The sequence below is a fragment of the Spinacia oleracea genome, chromosome 5 (assembly GCF_020520425.1).
Source record: "Spinacia oleracea cultivar Varoflay chromosome 5, BTI_SOV_V1, whole genome shotgun sequence".
NCBI lineage: Eukaryota > Viridiplantae > Streptophyta > Magnoliopsida > Caryophyllales > Amaranthaceae > Spinacia > Spinacia oleracea.
In genome coordinates this window covers 38325776-38346859 of record NC_079491.1, presented here as the reverse complement: position 1 = coordinate 38346859, position 21084 = coordinate 38325776, and the positions used below count along the sequence as shown (strand labels likewise).

At 33.4% G+C, this 21084-nt stretch overlaps 1 protein-coding gene across 1 annotated transcript; it reads left to right on the top strand.

Annotated features, from left to right (window-relative positions):
* Positions 1-365: 365 nt before the first annotated feature.
* LOC110797137 (uncharacterized) lies at positions 366-7399 on the top strand. Its single transcript, XM_022002232.2, has 4 exons — positions 366-601; positions 2925-3183; positions 6207-6401; positions 6793-7399. Exons 1-4 carry the CDS (start codon positions 507-509, stop codon positions 7186-7188), a joined length of 945 nt encoding a protein of 314 aa, XP_021857924.1. The 5' UTR covers positions 366-506; the 3' UTR covers positions 7189-7399.
* Positions 7400-21084: the final 13685 nt, after the last annotated feature.

The following is a 21084-nucleotide window of genomic DNA, read 5'->3' as shown; positions in this document are numbered from 1 at the left end:
TAGATTATATAATAGTGTAAAAAGTTCAAACGTTGCGAGTATTAAAAAACGGATAAAGTATGTAACTCTTAAAAAAAAGTACGACTGGAGTAGATTTAATTCCATGATGAATTGTTCCTTACTAGCATATATATGTCCTAGTATTCATAAAATTTGTACGTATATATTAATACCAATTACCGTCGGCATTTTTTTGGCCAAATAAAGTTCAATAATGACATGATAAATTTTCTTAAAAACGATATTTTACAAGAAAGAAATAAAAAATACAGAGAAATACCTTAAATTTAGGAATTATTTCCGCTAGAACTTTAAAGAGGAATGTAAGATCCTATAAACTCTCGGTGCGGGAAGTCCTTTCTTTGAACAGGCATCGTTGCATACACTCTTCTCAACCTTCCTTGTCAATTTCCCTCATTTCCTTATTTCCTTCCTCTTTCTTCCCTTTTAGATTCTAAAACGTAAACTCAAAATATTTGAAAGAATAACAAAAAATAAAATTAATAATGGTGGGAGGAAAAGAACGCTCAAAAGAGCGTCGAGAAAAGAGACTCCAAGAGATTTCTTTGCTTCGTACAATTCCATATTCAGACCATCGACGGTATTTGTAACTTTTCCAATTATTTTAATGTCATTTGAATGATGTGGATTCTAGTTTCTCAATATTAAATGAACTCGTTACTATCCATTTTATTTTAAAAAAATACTTAATTAAATTGTTTATTAAGAGAAAGATTATTCGTTTTTGTTCATCATAATCCCCTTTTGTAGGATGTAGATGGTTGTTATTGATGACCATGATGGTTTATTGTTGTTGTTGTTGTTGTAAGCGTCTAATGGATACACAATAATCTCTTGGAGGAATCAAAAATTGAGGAAACATGTAATGTTAGGTGATTATGTAACTCATTACAAGTTTTTTAATCATGACTATCTTGAATTCTTTAAATATATGCCTCGTATTAATATTTTGCAGGCAAACCAAATTTTTCTGTCATAGAATTTCACATTCTTTTAATGGGTCAATTATTTTCTAAACATGCTTCAATAATTGATTTGAGGCATTAACAAAATTTTGAGAAATTAAAATGTTTCCTAAGGTCTAGCTTTAATTTCTTGAGAATTTTGAGCTTATAAATTATAGTATATAAATATAAATATAAATATATATATATATATATATATATATATATATATATATATATATATATATATATATATATATATATATATGATAGGAAAATAATAAATATAAATTCTCTATTTATGAGAAATATTTTTTGGCAAGCAAGAGAAAATAGTTGGCCAAAAGAAAACCTTTTATGATGGATTCCCTTTAAAACAACCACTGTAAAAAATGATGGCTCGAGACACTGAGCCAGAACAAACCATCCAAATGCTACAATGAAAGAAACTTATCCTTGTCTAGAAACTCTAATTATGAGAGTTAACTTTCCAAAATAATATTCCCTCCGTCCCAAATTAGTTTTGACACTTATCAAGGCACATAGTTTTAGGAGATAAGTTGTTGTTTGGTTATCAAATAGTATTTTACTAGGAAAGTAGATGGAATGTAGATGATGGCCTGGGTAGTATTTTATTGAAAATTAGATAGTAAAATGTTTATTTTAATGCAATGTGAGGGAGAGTGAGACCATAGTGTTTTGATAGTGGAAGGAGATGTGTATTAAAATAATTAGCTTTTGAGCTCGTTCATAGAACGGACGGTTGTGTAGTAGTTGTTCAGATGTATTTTAAAGTTTTAATTAGTGAGTACTTCTGATTTTTGGTAATATATGAATTAAATAGAGGTGTAATATAAAGGTTGGAAAAATATAAAAAAATATATGTTGAATAAATATTGGATGTTAAAGGGGTGGAGTGGAAGAGACTAATGAGTATATTAGACTATTAATAACTTGATGTTGAAGAAGGAAAATGGAGTGGAAGAGGCATTAGAAGTTGTAAATCATAGAAACAATAAAGAAAAATTGGAAAAAATAACAAAACAAAATGATGGATGAAAGGAGAGATGCCACATGGCTTATAATAATCTATGGTGTTCCTTTTTATAGACTAGGTATAGATTGTGGGGTCTTTTCCAAAATATAAGTGTAAAAACTAATTTGGAATGGATGAAAATGAAGAGTGTAGAAACTTTTCTAAGACAGAGGGAGTATGCTTGTAAGTTGTAATAAATTAATGTTCATTTAATCAGCTTAAATTCAGTAGTATTTGGTCTTGGGAAATTTCACATATCATTACAGGGACAGCTATAATTATGCCCTTATGTAAAAAACTCGTAATTGAATCCTACTAGTATTTTACTGTCTTTATTATTTTACATTTATTATATATTGAAGACATGAAATATGACTTATCTTAGTGGATAAGTTTTTATTGTTAGAAACTCGAGGTCAATGATTTTTTTCCCGTATATACAATATTTTTATCCTTTAGTGATGCACATGAATTAAGACCATTCGAAAGAGGCTAGAGATCTTCACTTGGCATAAGAAATTGAGTGTAAACGCTTTAAATATTACTTTATAATTTGATGTTATAGTTAAAATAATTTGATCATTTGATTGGAATTATACCATTATAGTGGTTTAAACTTATTTGTTCTATAATGGTTCCTTGGTCATTTGTGCTGATAAAATCATATTGTTTTAACACAATTCACATCTTATGGTACTTGTGTTATTGTGTCTGTATAGAAAAAGGTAAATATGTATATCATGTACAAGATGTAAAATATGTGGATGACAACTAGTTTTATAACCTTGTTTCCTTTGTGGATTTTTCTCCACACACAAAAAATGTTAAATTTTGATCAAGTGTACATATGGCCGAAGTTTCTTATTGAACTCTTCTTCTATTAAGGATCTAATAGTTTTTTATATTGATTTTGGATATCTTAGGTGGTGGACCTCTGAAACAATTGCAGTAGTGACTGGAGGTAATAGAGGGATAGGTTTTGAGATCACTAGGCAACTTGCTGGTCATGGGTTGACAGTCGTACTTACCTCAAGAGATACTGAAGTTGGTATTGAGGCTGTGAAAGTCCTACAAGAGGTTGGATTGTTAGTGGAGTTTCATCAATTAGATATTGTCGATCCTCAATCTATTCTAGATTTCGCTGAATGGATTCAAGAAACTCATGGTGGCCTAGATATTTTGGTAAGATTGATAAATAGTTATCATACAATTAACGTATAAACAAATTGTCAAGTAAAAATGGAGAGGGGATACCTATATGAGTATCTTCACTCTTATGAGAACTTGATATAAATAGTAAGAAATTTAGAATAATAAAAAGAGCTCATCGAGTTGTGTATGTTTAAAAAAAATAGAAATGCAAATTGAAATAAATAGAGTAAACTATGAAATGATTAACATTAAAACAAAAATGGAAACGAAAAGTTGGAAGACTTTAGAAAACATGACAAAGAAATTAACATTAATCAAACAATTTTTTCCTAGTTAAGACGAAGTAAAGGTTTTCTTGTCTTACAGACATCATGAGTATAAATTTTAGTTGTTACTGTCTTAATATAGTTGAGCGTTCGATCAATACTAAGAGTGGTGTTTGATTAAATTTACTAAAATTTACTGTAGGTTAACCCTTGTTTTGCTAATGGCGCCAAAAACGAACAAATTTTCAACCTATTATATTTTAAATGTTAATATACATGAAAAATACTAAAGATATTAGAAGTAATTATTTTCTTGAACTTAACTTCCTTTTTGATAAACTTATCTTAGTTTTGCTAAACTTATCTTATTTTTTTTTTTTGCTAAGAACAACTAATATATGTGAAAACTTACTTAACTAAATAAGTAGGGAAAAATATAGCCGCAGAAGAACTTTTCCAAACCTCTTGTTAAATACGTAGTATTTTTCTGCTATTTGTACTTTGCTAAATGTTTGTGATGGGAAAATCTTATGGAGTTCTTAATTAAAATTATTTTTTGAAGTATGATGATGAGCAATATATACCTAGTAAAAATCTTGCTTGTAAAATTTTTATTGTTACCTTGCTTGAAAAATATTTATTGTTGGACTCGAATCCAAGAAGTAGCACATCAGAATTATTTGGTTATTGTGAAATACAACCATAATGTACCCCCTAGAATATGATTTTTCCTTACAAATCTTTGTAAAATTCAACTTTGACCATGTAGAAAAACTTTCTCTAGTGGTTATTTCCATCAATGAGCAAAAATGTCATTTTTTTAAAGAGCTTTTCATTGCCTAATGCTTGAGCAAGAATGACTATCTAGTTGCAAATTGACAAAAGATTATCGACTTTTTTTGTATGTTGAAATGGGCTTGCCTAACGAGGGCTTTTGATTTATAAAATGCTACCTGTGAGGTATTGTAACTGATCTAGAAGCATACACAATTTAGAATGGTGCAATCTATAGATGGTATAGGTCATATCCTACCTGGGAGGCATTGAAACCGATCTAACATAACACATAGGTTGACATTGGGGGAGATAATCATTAGAGTTGGTAGGCAGACATTTCGGATCAAGTCATATTGGAGTGTCTATTAGCTTGTTAATTTTGGCAATTAAGGATGCCAGACTGATTTAAACTGATCTAGCAACCATCTTAACATGGGGGTTAACCATTAGAATTGGTAATTTTAGATCAGGTCATATTGCAGTGTCTATCAGTCAATTCTTTTTGGCAATTAATGGTGTATATCAGCATAGTATTAATACATTGATAAATATTGGTCACATGAACTTAACTTTCTTTTTGATAAACTTATCTTAGTTTTGCTAACTTTAACTTATTTTTTTTGATAAGAATAACTAACATATGTGAAAACTTATTTAACTAAATAAGAAGGGGAAAATATAGCCGAAGAAGAACTTGTCCAAATCTATTGTTAAATATTTTTATTCTATTTGTACTTTGCTCAATGTTTGTGATGAGAAAATATTATTGAGTTCTAAATTAAAATTATTTGATGAAGTATGATAATGAGCCATTTATACCTAGTAAAAATCTTTAAAGAAGTATAGTATAGAAATTTGTATATATTAAAAGGAAATTTTGGTATTCACTGCCTTAAAAAATACACTATTTATATATTTAGTACCTTATGAATATTTGTTTGTAATTTATTACTTTAAAGTATGTTTTTGTTTTTGTATCACTGCCACTTTACGGTTTCTCGTTTTAAAATTAAGATATATTTTTCTTTTAGTCGTTTTAACTGATTTAAAGCTCCTTTGCCCCTTTTTCTATAGGGATTTCATAGAAAACGATATTTCAAAACAAATTGTTTGTTACTTCACAAATATTTTAAAGTTCGTAAATATTGTTTGATTTGTTTGATCGTTTATAAAATTTCAAAAGCACGGCCTTTGTGGAATCATTACACGTAAAGAAGGAGAATGAGTTTTTGATCACTTAAACCAATAAAGAACAAAAAAGATGTCTTAGGGATTATTCAGTATCATGTGCGGTTTTGAGTTTTATGTTATTAGAAAACTGAAAGCTGATTTTGTGTTTTGTTTTATATTTTTTCAAAACTGTTACTCCCTCCTTTTCATATTGATATTCATGTTTTCCTAATCGGGACATTTATAAAACTTTTTCTGTTTCTATTTTAATTCATAAACTTTTTCCACTTTTCCATAAAACATGATTGGTTTTTCTTACACATATTACTTTTTTCCACGCATCCATCCCCACATCCAATTTTTTTTGTACTTTTTCATTAAACAGTCTTTAGTGGAGAGAGCAAAAAGCAAAGAGAAGCGGGAAGAGGAACTGAAGAATGAAAAACTAAGTGGAGAGAGATGCTTTTTTCAAAACAAAAAATCAAAAACCACTTTTAGTGGTTTTGATATTTTCGTTGTGGTTTCGGGAAAATAGTAAAATCTATTTTTATAAATGATTTTGCTGAACTCGTTTTTGTCTATATTTTCCAAAAATAAAACAGAGACTAACAAACTGCATTTGTTCCAAACAGAGCCTTAATTTTAAAATGAGAAAACCGTAATGTGGTAGTGAATCTAGATAAAACGTGCTTTAAGGTAGTAAATAAAATAAAAATTTCTTAAGTTAGGTGATACAAAAGTAGTGTATCATTAAGATAGTAAATACCCAAAATTCTCTATTAAATTAGTTTAGAACATGTTACTACTTGACAAATAAGGTCTGAAATTCGATGAAAACAGGTTAACAATGCAGGTATCAATTTCAATGTTGGATCAGAGAATTCAATTGAACATGCAGAGCAAGTTATTAGAACAAATTATTATGGCACCAAAAGTGTTATTGAGGCTATGATCCCTTTAATGAGACCTTCTCCTTCTGGTGCCCGTATTGTGAATATTAGCTCAAGACTGGGAAGATTGCATGGGAAAAAAAATGTAAGCTATAAACTAATTTTACTGAATCCGTCAAAAATATTTTGCATTGTTTCCTTTTCCACTATTTGCACACTACCTATAAATGAGTTGTATTATTCTTGTAATTTCCATTGATATAACAATGTTAGTATCCCACTAGCTTCCAACACATCCAATTTTCTATTAAAATAATGTTTGACAACCACACTACAATTTATCTCCAAAAATTTTATCGACGGTTAAACGTTCAAAAAAAATATGAGACAAATGGAGTAATTAGTTATTTCTGTGTGAAAAAATAACAAAAAAAAAAGTAAGTGAACTTTCTTTCTTCTTCCATATTTTCTCGAAACTTATATGAAGATGATACATTGAGAGATGAAACTTATTTGAAATATATTTTTTTTCCCAGAGGATTGAGGATGATACATTGAGAGAACAACTATCTAATGAAGAACTATTGTCAGAGGAATTAATTGATGATACTTTAAAAACATTTATAGAACAGACAAAAGACGGTAGTTGGATCAATGCAGGGTGGCCTCAAACATCCACTGATTACTCAATATCGAAACTTGCTACTAATTGCTATACAAGATACTTGGCAAGAAAGCTATCAGATAGAGCGGAAGGTGAAAAAATTTGTGTAAATTGTTTTTGCCCTGGTTGGGTTAAAACAGCAATGACAGGGTGGAATGGAAATGTATCTGTTGAAGATGCAGCTGATACTGGTGTATGGCTTGCGTTACTTCCTGAACAACCAACCAATGGGAAATTTTATGCCGAAAGACGTGAAATTAATTTCTAAAATAATGTCAAGCGTATTCATGCTTTTTTAATATTAGCTTTTATGATAGAACTAGTCTTCTATTGATACTATTCATAATAGTTTGCTAAGCTGCCAACTGGGTAGGAGATAGGTGTTGTGGTATATGGTTTGACAATTTTACTAACTGTCGAACGTTCTTTTATATATATATTTCTTTTTATGAATAACAATTTTATCACGTTGGAGAAAATTAGCATTTAAGTTTTAACTTTATTCAAAGCACTTTAATTAGCTGATTCCAAGTGATATGTACATGATGGCAAAACTTAATCTGAATGATGATGGGATTAATCAACTTCAAGTACCATTTTCCTTATTTATTAGCTAGCTAGTTAAACCATTTCTTTTGATGAGATTGTCGTCAAACACCTTTTAATATTTTTTCTCTCTCCAATTTAATTTCCACGTTTGCCAATATACACACCTTTGAAAATTCAAATATTTAATTATATGTGAGTAAAACTTATAAAATGTTAATACTTTTAGAAATATACATCGAGTTGAATATATTATTTTACATAATAACATTTGTTTTATATATTACGGAGCAATAGATTATTAGGTGAATATAAGACATATGAATGACGCAAAAGTCAAAGTGCAACTGATTTGTAGATGAAGAGAGTATGTCTTTCGTTTTGTATTTAGTTCTTTTTAATAAGTTCATTTGAAAATATACACGGCTATCTAATAAGATCCCACACAACCAATGATTTCTTGCCCTAGTTGTCAATAATAAGTGCCTATGTAGATAGGTCATAGATTCAAATCACCCTTCCCAATTATAACGTGTATTGTCCATGTGGCTCATTTTCCATAAAAAAATTAATAAGATCCCACACAATTTTATTTATATTTATCTATTGTATTTGGTTAAAGTTCACCAAGCAGTATGACATGAAAAATAGATTCACTAGTGCTAAAGAAAATATATAAGGCATATTTATGTTTTCCCACTGTCATTTTATTGCCTTTTAGCTCACTGGTATGGAGACTTTGAGGTTAACTTGCTACATTTTTTTGTCAAGAAGGCATAAATAATTCAGAATAATTTGGATGTTTTTCAATACTAGTCACAAACACATGTCACTCACGTGTTGGCTCAGCATTTATAATTTTTACTACTTGTATAATCGTATTAATTTTTTCCTATAACATAAAAGACGGTGTTGTCTTAATTGTTTACATCAAACAAAAGTGTATCATTCTTCTTCGCAAGTAAAGAAGTGCATATCCATACTTCAATAAAAAGCCGCATGAAAATTTTTACATTTACAAAAAAAAAACTGTTATGTATCTACTCCCTCTATTTCATTTTAAATTCATCATTTTTACTTTTGCACTATTTACGGGATCAACAAAGCAATTACGGTCAATGGTGCTGATCGAATAATGATCCAATTTTTGGTTCGCATACATATAAATCAGTTAATCTAAAATTTAGATAATAAAGTATAAGCAAATCTGGGAGTAATAACAAGATCTAGCAAGCAAGTACTCCGTGTATAAGAATATCACAAACCTCATTCATCTAGGACTCTGGAAAAGTGGAATTGAGAACTGATGTGCTTTAATTTGCACATCTTTAGGAGCAAATTAGGAACTCTTTTGTGTACATATTAGCGTAATTTATTTTCATATAGTTGCATTTAGAGTTATTCTTACTCTATTGCCTTTCTTTGCTTGTTTTCTACACAAGGCTCCTCTCTCCGAATTTTCAAAACAAGCTAAAGAGACACACTAAGTATGGATGTCCTGATAATCCAAAAAAGAGAATGACCACACCAATGGGGATCAAGTGCAAGATTCGCGACATCCTTATCATCCCACCTCATCACTATCATCAAAGGCTCTCACGAAGAAGGAGAAGTATGTGCGAAAAGCTTCCACCCAGTCAAGTTGTTGGGCTTGAAGAGTGCATGACATTTTTGCATGGGAGAAGAGTAGAAGAGAAGTGAAGCAGCTAGGGGCATTATAATTGCACGGGCCGTACAACCCTTGCATTGCCTTGAAGCAGTCACCTTCGATAGCAGATGTGCACGAACCATGAATGATATAATGTGGGTCGTGCAACACTTGATGCATGAACCGCTACAAGGGTCGTGCACATTTGGCACGGACCATGCAGCACCTGCGATTCGATCTTACATGATTACCTTGCACGACTACATTACATGGGTCGTGTAACTCAGCTGGGATCGTGCGGCGCATGACGGATACCCCACTTCTTGGATACATGTTTCCCTTTAGTATAAATAGAATGTTACCGTAAAGACCACAGTGTGGAGTGTGCAGTAGTGTTTTCTCTATCATTTTTTTGTCTTAGGTTACATACTCTCACCACTTTATTTCTTTCTAGTTTAACTCTCCAATTTCTTTAATTTATCTTTTGAATTATGCACTTTTAGGAGTAAGATCTCCTCTTTAAATTCAAGTATATTTAGTTATTTCTTTGCTTAATTTCTTTATTCCTTTCATATATAGATTTCTTGAGCCTCATTTCTATGTATTTAGTTGTCACCGTGACCATCGAGAACCAAGTTAGGAAATCGGAAACCTGACTATAGACTCTTGAACCACACCGTGATCATCGGGTGTGAATGGTTTGTAGTAGTGTGCAATGCTCCTTAGACTAAGTTGCAATTAGCCATATGTTCATGCTTGAGTAGAGTAAGATAGACCTTGACTTTCCATAGCTATACTAGGTGGAATCCCTCTTCTCTAGTCCTATAATTTAGTATAGTTTACTCCATTTGTGCAATTCGTCACAAGTTGTGAAAACAACCCAATCATTGATTGTGTTTGAAGTGAAGTATTCTAGTGATTACATGTGCTTTGTTACTGTAGAAAACGCTTGATCCCCGGGAGTTCGACCCCTTACTTACCCCTTGTCTACTATAATGGTTGTAGTGTCATAGGATTGAGTCAAGTGGACTAGATTATATTACTCGGTGATTTATCTAGGTATTTAACGACCGAACTTAGAGTGCATCAAGTTTTTGGCCTCATTGCCGGGGATCAACGGATTTGTATGCTATCTTATGTCTAGTTGTTAGTTATAGCTATACTTTTGTTACTAGTATTGTTGAGATTGCGTGCCTTACTTCTCTTACCTTTTTTAGCTAAGTTTTTCTTACGTTTCTTCTTGTGAATGAACTTGGAAGAGCAAGGGTGAATAATATTATAGAGGTAGCAATGAGCCACGCAATAAAGTAAAATTCTAGTAGCATTTGTGGAACTCGACCCAGCTCTTATAAAGCTGCTCAAAGCAAACATGTTCGGAGGAAGAATTGATGAGTGCATCATGGAGCACATCGACTCCTTTGTGGAGAAATGTGACTCCATGAGGTATGATGGGATGCTCCGGACATCATAAGGTTCAAGCCTTCCCTACACTCTAGAGAGACAGGCTAAGGCAGGGCACAATACGATTGGGACGAATAACTTCAAGAAATGGAAATTGATGGATGTCATCTTTCGGCTGTGCTACATTCCTTTTCCTAAGATCCAAGAATTGAAGGACGACTTAGTGATATTTATCCAAGGTGGTGAAGAATCATTCTCTAGTGCATGGGAAAGATACAAGGAAAAGAAGGCGAGGTGTCCCTATGGTGTCTTAGAATGCGTTTTTGTTAGTGCCTTTAACTATAGCCTCCGACCAGATAATAGAGCCGTCGTGGACAAGGCCGCATGAGGTAGTTTGATGAAAACCATAATAGACATAACCAAGGCCACTTATGAGAGCCTAGCTAAGAAAGCATAAATCTATGAGGACTCTCATGATACTCCCCTTGAGGTGAAAGGAGAAATAAGAACAAACACTTGTTACTCTGTGATTGCTGGTACGAAAGTAATGGTCCAATTCAATATTTATGAAGTTCCTTCTTATGAGTCGGAACCCGATTAAGTTCGAATCCAAGATGTGTCAAGCTAATGATCGTACATAAGCGTTTCATGGTAGGAAACCCATGCATTTTATTGATTTATTTAATTCAATATATAGTTTTGTTTGATTAATGATTTATTATAGGAAGATTTCTTGAGGAAGTAAAATAGGAGTGCACGGACCACGCATAATGGGCACGGACCATGTAAGGTCCTTGAGCAAGAAAAGCGAGAAAAAAGAAAATACTGGAAAACATGGGCACGGGTCGTACAGTATGCTGCATAGACCTTGGCATCTCTCTTTGGGAAGCTACTTCCTGCACGGGGTAGGGGTTGAAGGAAATAATTCCCTTGGTCCAAGTTTGCAATTAATGCAGTTAATGCTAAGTCTAATAAATGCGGTTCAGTATTAATTAACAAGTTAATAATTCAGTGAGATCAAGTGATCTGAATGCCTAACTAGAGGCCGCTTCAGTTCAAGTGGAATTAATAATATTAATCCACAGCTTACTCTTGACTGAACCCGTAGGGTCACATAAATAGTACGTGAACGAATCAAGTATTTAGGTGAATATAATATTCAGTAAATACTCTATTTATGGACATTTGGAAAATGATGGATCTTGGTTCTAGTGGGAGCTGAAATCATCAAAAGGCAAAGAAATAATATTTTCCGGAATTGAAGATGTTACCGGAAACGGAAATATAAATATTATGGAAGTCGAACATATTGTCGGAAACGGAAATATGGTTCGAATCGAAAAATATTAATGGAAATAGAAATATTGCCCGAATCGGAATATTGTCGGAAATGGAAATATTATCGGAATCGGAAATATTGTCAAAATCGAAAAATATTTTCGAAATTGGAAATATTATCGGGAACGAGAATATTGTTCGAATCGGAAATAAATTCCGGAACCGAAAAAAATTCGGAAGCACAGCGAGCAACAGGCCGGCAAGCGAGCCAGCCCATCGCCCGACGAGCAAGCCCGCAAGGCATGACAAACCAACGCCAGGCACAAGGCCCAGCTCCAGGCCCAGCCCCCAGCGTGGCCTGCTAGCCATGTCAGCGTGGGCGGCAAGGCGGCGTGGCAGCTCCAATAACTTAGGCGCCAAGTTTTCTTGCTTGTCAAGTAACTTGGGCCACAAGTTGTTTGTTTTCCTAATCTTACATAACTTAGAGTTTTAGAACAATCCTAATACTAAGATGTTTGGATATTTCTAAAATACTAAGAGTTTAAGATTAACTAGAATCCTAATTCTAAAGGATTTACTAAATCTGATCCTAGTGGGATATGACTATTCTATTCTCGATAAATATGTGATCCATGGTCATAATATATATGATAATATACATTACAAGTTGAATTCAGTAAATTCAATACTTTAGACTATCACTTATAGTGAGTTCCCGAGTGCATAAAACCTTAGATTATATCCTAGTTGGTTGAATCTAAGGCGGATCCGAACGTGTTGTGGACTATCTACAGAGGGGTGACATTTAGAGCCCTATACTTGTTCTTGTTCGGTTCGGGAGCAGCTAGGGAAGGCTCGCATCACATAGTATGTATACTAAACTATGCTAATTGATTATGTGACAATTAATTTGGATTCATGGCTTTATGGTTTTTCAGCATGAACTAGTTTATTCATAACCTTTTAGTGGTATCACGAGTCTCTAATAAATTGCTTAATCAATTAAATTAACATGGATTAAATTTTATAAATTTTCAAAGAATTAAAGGGATGAATTAATTTCGTGTATGTATTAATTGCAAATTCGTTCAATTATTTAATTATATGTTCGCAGGATTTTCGGCAGTTTTGTAAATAATAATCGGAATCTTATGTTTTTATAGTGAATTCTGCATGTAAACGGCGTTTTAAAATTTTGACAAATTTTTTTTTTCCGACCGAACCAGAATTCCCAAATTCGAAGCCTAACTATGACTTTTCGGAGGTTTTAGTTTTTCGAATGCAAAATTTGTAATTTTTTTGATGTTAAATTAAATATTTGCGAATCTTGAATGTGACTCTTGAATTAATAATTGACCTACTGCATATGTTTAACAATTTTATGGACTAAATTCGTTAATTATGCAACCTAATTTGTAATTATAATTAATTCGTTGGATTTTCAAACAATTTGGAATTTGATGTGATTTTTCATAATTAATTAATACTTTAATTAGATCCTATGAGTAAAATACCACCTAAAATTTGTTAAATCTTGGATCTTTAAAATTTTGAACTACAATTTTAATCCCTAGAATTCATGTAATCGAAAATTGTTTTAATTAATAAATTTTTGATTTTTTCGCCTAAATGTATGAAATTAATACTTCCTCCGATTTTTAATACTCGCAACGTTTGTGATTTCTACACTATTCACATATTGTACTTTCACTATCACTAGTAGAAAAAGCATCAAAGGTGGCGCTTTTCAAGTGCATCATATGGCTTGGTCACATATGAGAAATTCACATAGGTGGCGCTGAAAAAGCGCCACCTTTGAAGCTCAAAGGTTGCGCTTGTTGCAACCAGCACCACCTTTGTGAAGGTTATAGGTTGCGCTGGTTGCAACAAGCGCAACCTATAACCTTCACAAAGGTGGCGCTTGTTGGCAACAAGTGCAACCTTTGTGAAAGTTATGGGTTGGGCTTGTTGCAACCAGCGCAACCTATAACCTTCACAAAGGTTTCACTTGTTGCAACAAGCACAACCTTTGTGATTATTTATTATTTTTTTTAAAAAAAAAATCCGCAATACAAATTCTGATTCTGCAATATAAAATTATGCATTATAATTTATAAAAGACTCTTTCACCAAATATCAGCTTAACATTCCTCAAAAATGATATGAATTTCAAGTTTACAATAATATTACCACATTAATTCAAATGTAATTAAATCAATAAATAACAAAGTAATTTAAGTCACTCATAACTACAAGCTTGTTCTATTTACATTGAGGGTAGTTCACAATCGGTGAAGTAAAGAGCCCACTTGTCTCGAACTTCATCCATCTCCTCTTTGGTAAAGGGCCGCTCCCTTGGAGTTTTGAAAGCCTTTAAAAGAACAACGTACATGCAAACGAATGAATTAAATTAAGTTAAATATAAGATTAGTTGAGAGTTGGGAGCGAAAATAGCTTTTATAGTCAAAATATGTCTTATAACGATCAAATGAGCCTTAAATATGAATAACTTGACCAAAGTAGATGAGAATGAGTATTGACAACCTAATACTAAGTATATTAAATATCTAAAGGGTTAAGAATTCCTATTTTGGTTCATTTGGTTCGTTTTGTGAAAGTTGGGAGCAAAAATGTCATTTTAGGCTACATATGACCTATAACGACCCAAACGGGCTTTAGATGTGCATAAATGGCTTGGAATGAGTCTTATAAACCTTAAACTAATCATATTAAACATGTAAATGGTTTAGAATGTTTACTTAGGTTAGTTTTGTGAAAGTTGGGAGCGAAAATGACATTTTAGGGTACATATGACCTATAATGACCAAAACGAGCTTTAGATGTGCATAAATAGCTTAAAATAATCATATTAAACATGTAAATGGTTTAGAATGTTTACTTAGGTTCGTTTTGTGAAAGTTGGGAGCGAATATGTCATTTTAGGCTACATATGACCTATAACGACCCAAACGAGCTTTAGATGTGCATAAATAGCTTGGAATGAGTCTTATAAACCTTAAACTAATCATATTAAACATTTAAATGGTTTTAAATGTTTACTTAGGTTTGTTTTGTGAAAGTTGGGAGCAAAAATGCCATTTTAGGCTACATATGACCTATAACGCCTTAAACGAGCTTTTGATGTGCATATATAGTCATCTATGAATAAGAGAAACCTTAAACTAATAATATTAAACGTGGAAATGGTTAAGAATGAGCCCTTAGGTTCATTCTGTGAAAGTTGGGAGCGAAAATGCCATTTTAGGCTACATTTGACATATAACGACCCAAAGGAGCTTTAGATGGGCATAAATTTACCAAAGTAGATGAGAAGGAGGATTGAAGACCTAATACTAAGTGTATTAAACATGAACAGGGTTTAGAATTCCTATTTTGGTTCATTAGTTGAGAGTTGGGAGCGAAAACGACTATTTTAGTCAAAATATGACATATAACGATCAAACGAGCTGTAAATGTGCATAAATTGATTAAAGTAGATGAGAATGAGGATTGGAAACCTAATACTAATTGTATTAAACATGCAAAGGGTTATAATTTCTATTTTGGTTCATTAGTTGAGAGTTGGGAGCGAAAACGGCTATTTTAGTCAAAATATGACATATATCGATCAAACGAGCCTTAAATGTGCTGAATTGACTAATGTAGATGAGAATGAGAATTGGCAACCTAATACTAAGCGTATTAAACATGTAAAGGGTTAAGAGATCCTATTTTGATTCATTGGTTGAGTGTTGGGAGCAAAAACGGCTATTTTAGTCAAAATATGACATGTAAGGATCGAACGTGCCTTAAATGTGCATAAATTGACCAAAGTAGATGAGAATGGGGATTGGCAAGCTAATACTAAGTATTTTAACCATATAAACGGTTAAAAATTCCTATTTTGGTTCATTAGTTGAGAGTTGGGAGCAAAAACAACTATTTAAGTCAAAATATGAAATATAACGATCAAATGAGTCTTAAATGTGATATAGGTCATATATACCCCAAAATGGAATTTTCGGTCCCAAATATCAACAAATGAAGCTAAGTCCAAATTCTAAACCTTTTTATGTTTCACATGGTTAGTTAGAGGTTTCCAAGATTCATTTCAAGTAATTTATACACATCTAAGGCTCATTTGGGACGGTGAATGTAGAATTAGCATAAACATTTTCCTAAACTCTTGTTACTTAATACTATGAATGTCGCAATACTCTCAGATAGAGAGGGAATGAAAGAGAACTTTCAACGGGCGATTAGACTCTTCAAGTATAACTCATAGTTTTGTGATTCTGTCATTTTAGCTGATTTTCTTCTTTTGCTGTGTTTTACTTGTAAATTACGTAGTATTGAGAAATATTTCCAGTATTTCTCCTACACACTTATATGACTTCAAAATCTTACTTCATTTGTGTAGGCAAGAGAGTTACTAAGTTTTCACCCAAGGAAGCATATTACGAAGATCACTTACCCTCAAAGTCCATCCTTAGACCTCACTATTACTAGATTATCAAATTTGTCACCTGTATAACTGTATTTAAAGGAGAATGTATATTTGATTGTTTTCAACCAAATGTTTTCAGAAAATAGCAACTTACCACCAATTCTCTTCGCAACATCCTTGAGGCTTCCTGCAAAATGCTGACGAAGAACTTCCAATGTAATTGTTTTTTCTGCCTCGGCTCTCTTTTTCTCCCCCGATTTTCCAGAAGTTGAGAAACTCCCATCACCAATTGCAAAATAATCTATACTGCTTCGGCCTGAACTTCCTTTCATGTTAGAGTGTTGCAGATGCTATCCAGGTGTTTCCCAGCCAAAACCTCAATTGGTTGATCTTCTTGAGGAACCGCTAGTTCTCTCTCTGTCCTGGAAAGCAGTCCCACACGACTCTTCCTGAGAAGAACCTGACACAGTATCTTGCACCTTTAACATCTTATTCGTCTGTAGTGGATCATCTGGAATCACAAACACGTTTGATTTTATACCCTGTCAGCAATAATATTTCAGCATTATCAATTACCCTAATCCTAATATCCATCTAGATAAGAGAAAACTGAAACCACAATTGCATAAGAGTAAATAAAGAAGGCGAACATGAAATGATGGAGCACAACTAATATCCCCCTAGATCAAGGACATATCTTTAACTATTCGAACAACAAGAAACTGCAGGGGAAGCGAAACTACAGGGACAAACGGTGCAATGAAAACAACACCGACAGCAAATATGTAGTTTCGCTTGACACTTGAATATAATGCGGGAAATGGAATATTTATTTTCAATACCTCAATTATTTTCAACATATTCAAGACAAGAACAAAATCAATCAAGTAATACACAACCAATTTCCACAAGAAATTCATCAATTGACTTAGGAGGCACACAAAATTATCGTACTCAAAGAAGAACTCCAAGTGAATCATGTTTAAACACAAGTTGAAGAGAAGAATGGGAAACTGTCACACATTTAACTTGGATGAAATCAGGGTTTCAAAACATTGAAACCGAAAAATCAAAAGCAAGCAAAAACCGATTAATCTGAACAACAACACAAAACCATTAAATTAAATCATGAATTATTGAAGCTCAAAACAAAGAAAATTTAAAAAATTGAGGAGTTAGGTTTTAAATTACAAAACTAGAATGGGGAGAGCTTAACGGCGACACGAAGGTGGGGAAGGAGGAAGAGGAAGAGATCACGACGACAGCAGGAAGAGGAAGGCTCGGTGGCAACTCGTTTAAGGTGAAGAGTGAATGAGAGTCGTCTGAATTGAAGAGAGAGAGAGAGTCAGAAAGGAGAATGTCACCTTTTTTGTTTTGTGCGGCTTATTTGTGAAATGAGCCCGTACTTGATCGAGTTTAAAGCCCGCATTTGAAATCAAGTGCTGCCAATTTTCTAAAATGAGTCCCACTTGTGAAAATATATTTTTTTCTTTTTTCTTTAGTGCTCTCTAGTGCTACCAATTTACTAAATAAGCCGCACTTGAAGGGAAGCGCATGGAAATTTTTCTACTAGTGTAAAGGTGTAAAACCAGTGGGACATAAATGGGTCTTTGTGCAAAAGAAGAATGAAGCTGGAGAAATTGTGAGATACATGTCACGTTTAGTTGCACAAGGGTTCTCACAAAGACCTGGAATTGATTATGAAGAAACTTACTCTCCTATGGTGGATGCAACTACTTTCAAATTTCTAGTCAGTCTAGAAATATAAATAAGAGAAGGACTTGATTTATATTTAATGGATGTAGTCACAACCTACTTGTATGGGCCACTAGACAATGACATTTATATGAAAGTCCTGGAAGGATTTAAACTGCCAGAAGCAACACATTCTAGTTCTCGAGAACATTACTGCATAAAATTAAATAGACCTCTTTATGGATTGAAACAATCAGGGCGTATGTGGTATAATCTCCCGTGTGAGTACTTGGTAAAAGAAGGCTATAAGAATGAGCCCATCAGTCCATGCATTTTTATGAAGAGATTTGGGGCAGGATTTGTAGTCATTGCAGTGCATGTTGATGACTTAAATATTGTTGGGACTCCTTGGGAGATTTCACATACAGTGGAATATTTGAGATGAAAGATCTTGGAAAGGCAAAAGTTTGCTTGGGGCTACAAATTGAGCACCTAAAGAATGGAATCCTTGTGCATCAAACAACATACACAGAAAAGGTGCTAAAAAGGTTCTCTTTGGATCAAGCACATCCGCTGAGTAGTCTAATGGTTGTAAGATCACTTGATGTGGATAAAGACCCATTCCGCCCTCGGGAAAACGATGAAGAAATCCTGAAGTACCATGCTTAAGTGCAATAGGGGCATTGATGTACCTTGCTAGTCATATGAGGCATGGCATATCATTTTATGTGAATTTGTTAGCAATGTTTAGCTCATGTCCAACTCGAAGGCATTGGAATGGGATAAAACATGTACTTCGTTACCTCCAATGAACGAAAGATATGGGTTATTCTTTTCTAACCCGTCCAAAGAAGACTTAATTGGTTTTGCAGATGCAAAATATTTGTTTGATCCCCTTAATGCTCGATCACAAACAGGATATGTGTTCACATGTGGTGGTATTGCGATTTCTTGGCGTTCCATGAAGCAAACTATTGCAGCTACTTCTTCTAACCATGCAAAAAATTTAGCTATACATGAAGCTAGTCGTGAACACGAGTGATTAAGGTCCGTAATTCAACATATACGAGAAGATTGTGATATATCCACAGGGAAAGAACCTCCAACAGTTATGTATGAGGATAATGCAGCATGCATTGCACATCTCGAGGGAGGATACATCAAAGGTGATAGAACAAAACACATTTTACCAAAATTCTTCTTCACCCATGAACTGCAGAAGAATGGTGATGTACATGTTCTACAGATTCATTCAAGTGAAATTTTGGCAGACCTGTTTACCAAGGCACTTCCAACTACTACTTTCAAGAAATTAGTTTACTCTATTGGATTGCGTCGTCTCAAAGACCTCAAGTTATGTAATCATGAGGGGGAGTAGATGCGCGCTGCACTCTTTTTCCCTTAACCATGGTTTTTCCCACTGGGTTTTCCTAGTAAGGTTTTTATGAGCCATCATCGTACGCGCATTAGGAAATAGTTTATTCTAAGAGAGAATATTTATTTTTGTATAATTTTAAGGAATTTTAAGATAAAACCACCTTTTAAAGTTGTCACTTTTGAAATAACCACCTTATAAGTTTTTTTTTTTAAATAACCACCTTAATCTTTCTCCGTTAAAGAAATCGCCACCTAATTCTAACTTCCGCCAAACTGTCGTTAGTGGGGCCCAAGATTCTTTTAATTTCCCCTCCTTTCTTCCTTCCTTCCTGCTTCCTTCCTTCTTCCTCCAATTCACTTATTCCTCCATTAACAAAACTTGCTCAATTTTTTTTTGAAATTCTCCCTATTTAATCAATTTCTCTTCTAATTTTCCAAGTAATTTTAATTAGCTAACAAATTTCCGCAAATTAAAATGGAATTTCTCTTGGATCTGATGGTTAGTTGCTGTCAGAATTTTTAAGATGGAATTGCTTTTTTTTTATTTTTTTTATTTATTTTGGAAGTTAAATGGAGCATTTCCATCTTAAGTTATTTGGGTTGGTTCGTATAAAAAATGGTATGGGTACTAGTAGATGGATACCTTGATGAAGTTTTGTGTAATGACTGTAATGCATACCTAAGAGGTTTAATGCTGGTTAAATGTAAAGTCATCTTTGATTTATGGAACTGGATTGGGGGATGAATGCACAGTTTGTGTAATGACTGTAATGCATACTAAACTTGATTGCTAGAATCTTCTCCTCGGTCTCTGGGTGCTGATTAATAAGCCAGAAAAACCAGCTGAGTGCCACAAATGAGGTATCCCTTCCAGCAAGTATGAAGTTTACACAGATATCTCGTAAGAATTTGTCAAAAAATGGTTGTCCCTTATCATCCTTTAGCCTTATAAACACTCTAAATCTGATCTCTGCTTGCTATTCTCATCTTGCAAAGCTAGCTCCTTCTTTCGTGTCCTAATGACTTCATTAGCAATAAGTTTACTCTTATGATTAAGATTTGCTCCACATATGAGGTTTTAAATAAGCTTACTCCTGTTAGCATTTCCATCTTAACAGTGGTCCATCAACCTCCAACAACCAATTGAGTTTAAAACCCAAAATTAAAGAACCCCAAAATTTTACATACGAAGAACCCTAATTTCATAATTTCACAAATTACCCGCTTCACTACGTGCACCATGCTGATAAATGGGGGAATTTATTACTTGAAAAATTGGAAGAGAAATTGATTAAATTAGGGGAATTTGGGGGAAAAAAATTGAGCAAGGTTTGTTAATGGAGGAACAAGTGAATTGGAGAAAGAAGGAAGGAAGAAAGGAGGGAAAGTTAAAAGAATCATTGGATGTGGGTCCCACTAACGGCAGTCTTGACGGAAGTTAGAATTGGGTGGCGATTTCCTTAACGGAGAAAGTTTAAGGTGGTTATTTAAAAAAAATATATATCTATACGAATATATTAAAAGGCGTTGCGAAAAAAGTTTATGTGCCACGTAGAGCTCTCCCTTTACGCCACGCCATCCACTCACCAAGGCTATGTGATGTTATTGACAACCAAAAGTCAAAGCTACAAGGTTTGAACACAAGACCTCATGCTGGAGAATAACTCTCATTACCATCTTAACCAACTATTAATTGTTGTTTATCTATGCACATTAATTTATAAAGACATGTTAACATGATCGAAGTATAAAACATCTAAATCGTTATGTTA